The following is a 10,385-nucleotide window of genomic DNA, read 5'->3' on the forward strand; positions in this document are numbered from 1 at the left end:
ATTTAGTCATCATTTATGTGTGTTTTATCAATTTTTAATGTTGTTGAGGAATAATAATTTTTTACTACTCCTGTAATCAAATGGTATGATATTTATGATACAATTTCGTAAAAGTTTCAGGTTCGATTCCTGACAGGAGTAAACTATATGTGATGCAGGCAGTACCTTTAAAATTTGTGTCACTCTATATATTTTTTAATTTTGTAGCATCCTATTAAAACCACCTATCAAAGCTTATGATATCAACAAATGGACAATTTATTCAACACAATTGTTGAGCCCAGGAGAGGTGTTGCTGGTGTTTCTGTGAAGGTATTTTGATTTAACTAGAAGGTTAAGTTTAAAGAATTTCTGCGATTGTTTGCGAGTGATATTCCGACCCTTAGTAACATATGCCCACTTGGATATGTGGAGGATATTTTGGAAAAACTATCAAGGTGCTCTACCAACAGATATCACCTCTTTACTTAAAACCACAAATAGGTACACATTTCCATCAATCCGTGAAGTTTTAGAATTTTGGCTACAATTCCTGTAACCTCATGCACTTGTGAGAAAAGTATCTCTGGACTAAGACGTTTAAAGACTCAGATGCGAAACATGAAGTCAGAGGAAAGGTTAAGCAGCCTAGCAGTGGTCATGTTTAACAGGTCAATCACTGTGATCTCTGATGAAGTGATAGATGAGTTTGCTGAACAGAATAAAAAATAAAGGCTTTTTGAAATACATATACTTGCTGATTGATTTATACATAGTTTACATGTTTTACATATTTAAGCTGTATATTTTTTTTATGTATATTGTTACTTTTTGTACTTTTTAACGCTGGAAAAAGCCTGAACAAGGTGATAAATTTTGTTACTATTAGGTCCGCCTATTTGGCGTATTTTAACGCCCATTCTGGGTGTTAATCTCCCGGAAAATTTTTTTGCTTAGTTACATAAAAATCCTGGATCCGACCCTGCTACGAGAAGCTTATTTTATTATTATTTCATTTATTTAAAGTTGGTTTTACATAGTAAATGGTAAATACTAATTTACACCAACTAAAGTAAAAAATAAATAAACAAAAAAATCACAAAGATGTACCAAACATTAAAAATAAGAGACGAGAATAGCCGACTTATGTAGCCTACATGTGCAGAGATCTGAAAGATTAAGTGAGATAAGTTCCTTTTTAAAACTCTTGATGGATAGAGAACTCTTCACTCTGTCAGGCAAAGAGTTCCATAACAAACAACTTCGAAACAAAAAAGATCTAGTACCAAAGCGTGTTGAACTTGTGGATGGTAAAAGTAGACTATTTTTGCTGCGCAAATTGTAACTGATACGTCTTATAGCGTAAAAAGACTGCATAAATGACGGATTTTCGTCTGTTAATGTTTTATAAATCTCTATGCAGATTATACGTAAATGCAGTTCGTGAATTTGCACACAGTTACAGTTTCAATTTTATTTTAGTTACAAGCTGAACCATGTTGGGCCTGTGGCTCACGAGGACTTTCATGGCCGTCTAAGTGGGAGAAACACACTATCCGGCAAGGAGTACGAGACATTCCGCTTCCAGTTTTACAGGCGAGGCTGTGTCACCATGATGGACTGGTTGCGTGAGTACAACTTAGTCGATGTGGAACCGTTCATTGAAGCCGCGAACAAGACGAGGTTGCAGTATTACGATTATGAAATCGATATTTTGAAGGACGCGGTCAGTATTCCGGGCGTGTTGATGCGCTACGTATTGAACATGTCTCAACAGCTGAACCCAAAGCTAGAGCTATACGCTCCAGGAGACCCCTGCAGGCATAGGTGTAAGGACACTTGCTATAGCAAGACTTGCAAGGCCTGCAAAGAGGTACGGAAAGCATGTGAAAAATGTACGAGAAATGAGGCCTACGACCTTTTGCGAACGGGGATGGTGGGCGGTCCCGCGATCGTATTCTGTAGATACCACGAACGAGACGTGACGGGTATCAGATCTCATGTGTACGGCGAACCTCACAAGTGCAAGACCATTCTAGGGTATGATGCAAACATGCTGTACCCGAGTACCCTTATGCAGGACTTTCCTTGTGGGAAGGAACAGTTGATCAAGGTGGCCACACCGACATCAGCACATAACTTAGAGCTACTGGCGCGTGGTGTGATGGATGGATCGTTGTTTGGGTTTGCCCAGGTTGATATCGAGGTACCCGAGTATCTGCGCGAAAGGTTTAGCGAAATGGTTCCCCTGTTTGTCGTCTGAGATACTTGATGATCAAATCCCCGAGCACATGCACGAATACTTAAAAACAAGGGGCACAAGCGTTTTCCGGGTACACATAAGCTTTTGGGTTTGATGAGAGCTGCAAAAGTCCTACTGTATACCCCTGTGCTAAAATGGTACCTTAACCATGGCCTAAAGGTTACTGCCTTTCACCAGTTCCTCAAGTACGCCCGAGGTAGGACCTTTGCCTGGTTCCCGGAGGAGATTGACGATGCACGACAGGCTGATAAAGACCCCGACAAACGTATTGAGGGGGATACGGCAAAGTTGAAAGGCAACTCGTTCCACGGCAAGATGATTGAAGATTTGGCAAGGCATGCAAATACTGCATATACGAGGAATGAAAAGGAGGTTGACGCTACTCTGCGAAGCCCGTACCTTGAGGACTTTGAAGAGATGGGGGATGCTTATGACGTACGATTTAGACAATGGGGTCATTCTCCAAGCGTCAGCTTCAAGCTTTGATGGTTCAGCTGCTTCTTTGGTTTTGACTGCCGTCTTTTGTATGCTCCCTCCGTCAATGTTATCATAGGTCGTTCGGTGAATAAATTCTTTAGGTCCCTGCAGCAGTAAGTCGTCCAATTTGGATCTGGGTGCTTATCCAATAAAATTTTATTACGTCATCGTTCATTCTCAAAACACCCGAAGAGCTTTAGTTTGAAAGAACATTTAGGGCCGAATTCACTTTACTTAAAAGCATCAGGTTACTAAAGCGTTTAGCTATTAATTCTTTCTTTAACTTCTTGCTTTGTATGAAGCGATTTTGAATTGCACTCTGGGATAATGTCGTTGAAATCTCCGCTAAACCATTTTGTAAGTCTTTGCTTTAGACATTCTGAATGTTCTTTTGATTTCGAAGATTTGCAGTAGTAACGAGGGAGTTACGAACAACAGTTTCATCGACACATTATCAATTTGTGACTTGTTGTTCCAGTTTGTTATAAGTCGAGTGGTTTTTTCAATGAATTTTTTCCCGCAAAACCACTTGGTATCATAAAGATGTTTTTTCGCCATTTCACTATTGTATCGTACTGTAATTTGCTTAAGATCTTCGATAGTATGCCAACCATAAACCCGGATAGTCTGAATCCGTTCAGTGATTGGTCGTTTAAGGGTGCAAGTGACTTGTTCTTTCTTTTTGCACTGGTTTTGATGGTTTGTTTTTCCACCTTTACTTAGGAAAGAGCGACCACATACGTTATATTGAAAGCATTTTAAAGGTTTCGTTAAATTCTGTTCTTCATCTGCTTTAGTTGAAGGTACTGTAGATACCTTTCCTGGTCTTTTTTCGCGATAGCGTCGATCTCTCTATTTTCTGCATAACTTTCAGAAAACAGCTTCTGCATTAGGTCTTCCATCATTTAATTTTTTTGTCTAAAGAAATGTCCTCGAAACTTTTTAGTGCCCGAATCTCCTTTGGCAATCATAACTTTAGTCTCCTCCAAAGTCAGTTCAAAGTGAGTGTATTTTGTTTTAATTTGATAAGCGTTCCTGCCTAATTAACCTCCTTGCCAAATAAGAACACCCCAAAAACATTTATAGGCTACATTTCAAAAAAATTAAAAACATTGTCAGGCTTTCTTCCATTTAAATGATCTTATAAAAACAGAATGTCTAAAAAAAATTAAAATATCTTACATGTAGTATTGTCAAAAGAAAAAGAAAAGCTTTAACTCGATGTCTTTATAACAAATCCTTTTATGTGAAATTAAACTTCTGAACAAGTTTATTGAATGTTACAGTATTAAGGCGTTACTCTTTCTCTAGACATACTCTATCATTATCAGTCATTATCAAAACATCTCTAGATGTTTTGATAATGGCTGATAATTCTAATTCAATTTATTTCGTGTCGGCAACAAATTGCCAACATAAAATACCATTTGCCTGCTCTACGTCGGCAATTTATATTTTGTTTGCGATTGTATGCTCCGATGCACGAATACTAGTTAAATTTAGAGAGAAATTTAAAGAAAATGAACACGAAACTTTTTAAGTTTAAGTCACATCCACCTGCAACAAAAAATGTGTCGGCAAAAACAAGCCAAAGTGAATCAAGAATCTTTGTTAACACCAAATTCGCCGAGTGTTGACGTGAATTAGAAAGCTAAACGTATATATACGTGGCCTGGATTTTATCAGTTTACGGAAAAACATAGCTATATGTACACGATCCAGATTCAACGTGTTAAGGTAATATATATCCCAATTATAATATAGTTGTAAAAACAATTAAAACATAGTATATGAGTGGGCAATACACAAATCTTGAAAATAAAGTTTGAAGTGGAGTAGTCTGTGGATTACCACCTGCGTTTATTTAACCTGTCGATTAGCGTTAGGGGTCTGGAAATATTAACACCACCGTGCCACGATGAAATATGTCTAGCTAGCTAGCTAGCTATCTACTCTATATGATGAGGTTAAGTGTAGCTAGAGACAAAGTGCTTTATACATAATTATTTATTTTTTGTAGCTCTCTATTATACGGAAGCTTATTAGTGCCATCTGTACTGGGCATATGAGAAAAGTGAGAACCGATACCCTATGTGATACCCGAGACCCGATACCCTGACGCCTATACCCGAGACCCGATACCCTGATTTTTTTCTTTTATTAATTTTTTTTGGCGATGTTTTATTTCAATAAAAATCTAACTTTTTCGCATTATTTTCTTGTTTTTTCAACCTAACATATCAGAGATGATATGTTAAGTTTATTCGAAGCAAGACGTACGTACGTTCGATCGAATGAATGAATAATTAATGAGGACGTCCAGATTACGCATGTGAAAGTGTCTGTTCGATGGATTGAATGGGAAAGGAAAAAGCAAATAGTGAAGTTCGTGTGTTTAGTGAAGTAATAGTAATTTTAAAACGCGTTTTAATTATATTTTACATTCAATTACAACTACAATGGAAACTAGGTATGTTCTCTTTTAAAGAGAAATTGTATTCTCACCCAATTTTTCTTCTAACAGTTACATTTTGAAAAAAGTGAAGTTGATGGAAGCGAGAATTCAGAAAGTAAAAGGAGATGGTTTTTGTGCGTGTTGGGTGCTACGAAGCAAAAAGAATTTAGCGTGATACCTTCGCTGGATGGTCTCATTGAAATGACAAGATATGAACTCTTAAGCAATTTAGATTATTATGGAGTGTTTACTGCCGATGACACTGATATTATCGAAAAATTTGATGAATACGTAAAGATGAGGAATTATAATCAGAGTATAGTTGATTTAATCTTACACGCTATTAGCAATAGCATGCATTTAACTATAAAAATATTTTTATAACAAGAAAAAGATTACGTGTTGTACGATCTCAACAATATTGTGCCCAACAGAACAACATCGTATAACGAAATAGACGTGTTGAAAGTTGGCGAACACTATGATATTTTGACATTGGGTGAGCATCATTTATTTACGTGTATAATTGTTAGTTTAATACAGACAAGTTTTAATTTGAATATTATTTTCCTCAATTAGGCACCCATGGAAGCTGCGTGGATTTCATTAATCTTGATTCTGACGATGAAATTTCAGACGCAATGTCCGGTATGTCTAATTATCATATACTTTAGTTTTTCTCGCATTTTGATTGAATAATCTACACAAATTATTTTTTCTTTTTCTACCGAGTGCATTTTTCACTTACTTTTTTTTATTTCTAACGTGCAGAAAGCTTATATTATTTACGTGTCTAAGTGATGATTCAGCATAATGTCTCTAGGCATTAAAAGAGAAAGGGATGATAGAGAATGGATCCGGGTCGGAAAAGTGGGGAAAAGAAGTACGTTAATTTTTTTGATAGCTTTTCATGGTGAAACAACGTTGGTAAAACGGCAAAAATTATCATTCATAAAGTAAAAAAATTTATCATTTTTCACTTTTTTATAGTTTAGAGCAGCAAGTAGATAACAAACATGATACGCAAAGAAAAGTTATAATAATAGGTAAATAATTTTATTTCCATTTTTCAAACTGGAAGACAAACTTGATATTCTGGATCTTTGGGTATGGAGCTAGTAGAGTTCAACGTTATAATTAATGATAATTACATAATATTATAGATACAAGTAGTGATAGTGAAGATAACATTTTATCGAAGAATCCATTCGAATGCAACTTTCCAACAGGTTAGGAGGTTTAACATTTTTAACAATGTTTTGGTGTGTCTGTTCAATGATTTTTACGTGTCATTAATTATTCGAATTAGATAACGCGGGTTTAAATGAAGAAGAAAGTATCTGTGATGAAACAGCTTCTGATAGTTTCAATATGATGGATGAGAGTCATGGTAATGAAAGTGATGTGGATATCATACCAGACGGTAAGAAATCAGAAGACCTCTCTTTGGTGCACCTGATGGCTTTAATGAACCTTTTCAACAGGATAGCCAATAATAAAAAAAATTATGTTATAGGTATATCGTATTACAATAACGACTTGACGATACCAATTCTTAAATCTGGAAGCTCTGGGTCATGCGAAACAAAATGGATAGCAGGTATGATCATTCGTCAGGACTTTCCTGCCGGAAATATTGCTTCTGCAACATCCGTTTATGTTCAACATAATGTTGAATTTGTTGTCGACACAACTAAGCTTGGAGATTGGAGGGATGTGAAAGTCGATCTCATTCCTGACATAAAGAGGAAGGCTACAAAGAAATTTTACTATGTCACTGATATTGATGGTGAATTGAGATCTGCAGATCAGTTCGAGTCGCACGATTACAAAGTCACGAGATTTCTTTATTCACATGGACAAACTGGTGATTTTCATAAAGTCACCATCACTGCAACCGATGGAAATGGTGGAATGAACCCATTGGTGTACATAAAATACTACTTTGATAGCCACGAACATGCAATAGATATGAAAAAAGAAGGAAAAAATAATCGCAAAACATTGCACTCAACAAGAAAACAATTGCTAGAGACACGTAGTAATGTTAACAAGTAAAAATAGTAAAAAATACTTTCCATAAAGTCAGTGATAACATTGGTGGGTTTGAAAATGCACGAACTGTGGCTGAAATACCTAATAACTATAGACAATCATATGATGTCAGTAAAAAAACTGATGGTCTACACAGTAAAAATGAACTAGTTGAGTTGCTGGATTTATGCCAGGGTCAACTTGGCACAAGTACAGGTTTTTGAGAGATATAAGAACTGCACCGGAGCAAACATTGTTGATGGCCACTGATACTCAGTTAAATGACCTTGAGCGTTTTTGCATTAACAGTGCACCGCCAAGTATTTTAGGTGTGGATGCTACTTTCAATATTTGTGATTATAACGTAACAATCACCACTTACAAGCATCTGTTACTTGTAAAAAGTAACACTGAAGAACATCTAGTTATGATTGGACCTACCAATATACATTCTCACAAAACCTTTGATTCATATTACACACTTCCGAGTAATATCGTCAGATTTTAGCCCAATGCTGTCAATTTGAAATCGTTTGGAACCGATGAAGAAACAAACATCCATCGAGCATTTACAACAACCTTCCAAAAAGCCGATCATCTGTTATGCTCCATGCATGTAAAAGACAACATAGTCAAAAAAGCAAAAAAAAACTTGGTATGGAAAAAAATTTTGTGGGATATATTTGGCAAGATCAGTGGTGAAACAAAAATAAAGGGTTTAATGGACTGTGAAACAGAAGAGGAGTTTGAAGAAATGTATGAAATGATATTAGAAAAATTAAACCAAACGGGCCAAAATTCATAGAATATTTTGAAAATTTCAAAAAAAATTCAATAAAAGAAAAAATGCTGTCGAGTGTTAGAATCAAGTGTGGCTTTGGTAATCCACCAGAAACATATACACAAAATGCGAATGAGTCAATCAACTCAATGATAAAACGGAGCAAAGAAAGTGGAAAACTAACGTTGAAACAAACAGTGAAATTGATGCAAGATGAGGTAAAGAAGCAAGAAGGGAAAGTCAAACTTGCTTTAAGTGGGAAAAGTGGGCTATTTGATACTTTACTTCTAAACTATTTTAGTTTGAATCAGAAGATCTATATTGCAATCGTACTACTAAGATGAAAATATATGCTTACTCTGATTCAAAGAACTCTTAAGTTGTGTTTTTTTTCTATATTCGACGAAAATTCGCCAAACATTTTCGTCTGGGACTTAAGTTTAATTATTTTTCCTGTGTCTCCATAGGGGATTGGAAACTAGCAAAGGGATACCAGCAGTTCTTTATAATTGAGAGCAAATTTTACAACATGATCCAGACCCAAAGGAAAGCTGAAATCGATAAGTTCAATACATTCTTCCCCGATGCTGAAAAACAAGATACACCAAGAAAATCTGATATTATTCAGAAAAAAAAATTACCTTTTCTCAAACTCAAAATTCAGATGGAAAAGACGTCAAGATTGTGAAAACGTTAAGTTGGATTCCAGAGTCGATAGTTGAAGAAATAATGAAAGATGCCAGATTGTTAGCTTGTAACAATGAAGATGTCATCAAAGGATTTGGATATACATATTATGTTAAAAATGCTAAAAACGAAAAACAACCATTCACAGTTGGAATAAACAAGAAAAAAAGCATTTTAACTTGTTGTGAAATTTGCTATCGGTTTAAAGGTTTCGGAATATGTGCGCATACTGTCTGCATAGCATTCAAATTGAATGTGGTCGAACCTTTTTTAAAGCAATGCAAAAAAAATACAACTAATGTCAGAAGCCTAGTAGACTTTTCCAAAGAGAAAAACGCGGGCAAAAAGAAAATGAAGGCAACTCAGAGAAGAAAGGGGCCAGCTAACGTTAACCCTATTCGGTCCGGGGGGGGCGGATTCCGCCCCCCCTGACGGTTTTTTTTTAATAACTCCTGATTGCTTTCTTATATGGCTATGATACTTACTGAGTTTCAACATTTATCTATTAGACACCTGCATGCTAAATTTTTAGGTCCCATATCTTTCAGAGGCTTTGATATTGGCCATTACTCGAAACTACCCCTAAAATCTCTATGAAATCCTTATAATGGGGAAAATATAATAACTTCTGTTAGGATTATCCTTAGAACTTGAAACTTGCAACACAACTTTGTTTCATCAAGAAGAATCATTTTGAATAATTTTGACACGTGACTAATCCGATTTCTTGATTTTGTCGGATTTTACCCGAAAATCAGAAAAAAACGGATTTTCGGGCAATTTTTGGCAATTTTTTATTCGATCCATGTAAAAACCGGAAGATATGTTCAAAAAAATTTATTTAGCTTTCAGAAACTTCAAACAGAATGTAAAAATTCGCTCTAGAACAAATGTAATTATATTTTAATCAGATAGTGGCATTTTTAACAATTTTAAAGCTTCTGATGACGTCACCGAAAATGTACTGATGCAAGCAAAAATTTATTGCTGCCATTTTGTTCCTTTTATGACGTACTATAAGTGTGCCAAGTTTGATTCAATTTGAACAATCCTATGAAAAGTTATTAAGGGGGGGCGGAATCCGCCCCCCGGTCATAGTATGTTCGAAAAACCCCGGACCGAATAGGGTTAAAAAGGTTCCAATCCACAAGCTTCTGCACAAACGAGAACACCATCAACGCAACCTATTCTACCTTCAGCAACAGTTAATAAACCAGCACCACCTGTACTAACAGATAATGGTTATGTCTTGTTCCTACTCAACTACACCCACAAAAATGTATCAACTTGCTATGGTTGTGGAGGAAAATTTCAGTCTAATATTTCATAGAAAATTTAATCGTGGTTTCGAAAACTAAAAGGAGTTATTTCGACTCTGCAACGAAAAAACAAACATTCGCTAATGAATTTAAAAACGTCTAATATCACTTTAATTGTTCATGTTTGATAAGACAAAATAATTTTTTTGATGCTAGTTTCATTGTAGTTCCTGGTGATATAAAACCATTGTTGAGCCAGCAACATATTTGCATATTGCGTGCAACAAATATTTCCGCATGATGAAGAAATATATACATATCAAAATGTGTTTTTTATTATCGTTCATATTCAAATAAAAAATTAAAAAAAAAATAAAAAAAAATCAGGGTATCGGGTCTCGGGTATCGGTATCAGGGTATTGGGTCTCGGGTCTCGGGTATCGGGTATCG

The 10,385-nt window shown here is 35.7% G+C and overlaps 1 protein-coding gene across 1 annotated transcript; it reads left to right on the top strand.

The window, feature by feature from the left end:
* Positions 1 to 6,154: 6,154 nt before the first annotated feature.
* Positions 6,155 to 8,217, top strand: LOC130640670 (uncharacterized). The gene is made up of 3 exons (XM_057447189.1): positions 6,155 to 6,220; positions 6,338 to 6,403; positions 6,484 to 8,217. The coding sequence occupies exon 3, from the start codon at positions 6,546 to 6,548 to the stop codon at positions 7,230 to 7,232; it is 687 nt and encodes a 228-aa protein (XP_057303172.1). The 5' UTR covers positions 6,155 to 6,220; positions 6,338 to 6,403; positions 6,484 to 6,545; the 3' UTR covers positions 7,233 to 8,217.
* The last annotated feature ends 2,168 nt before the right edge of the window (positions 8,218 to 10,385 follow it).

The sequence above is a fragment of the Hydractinia symbiolongicarpus genome, chromosome 4 (assembly GCF_029227915.1).
Source record: "Hydractinia symbiolongicarpus strain clone_291-10 chromosome 4, HSymV2.1, whole genome shotgun sequence".
NCBI classification, from domain to species: domain Eukaryota; kingdom Metazoa; phylum Cnidaria; class Hydrozoa; order Anthoathecata; family Hydractiniidae; genus Hydractinia; species Hydractinia symbiolongicarpus.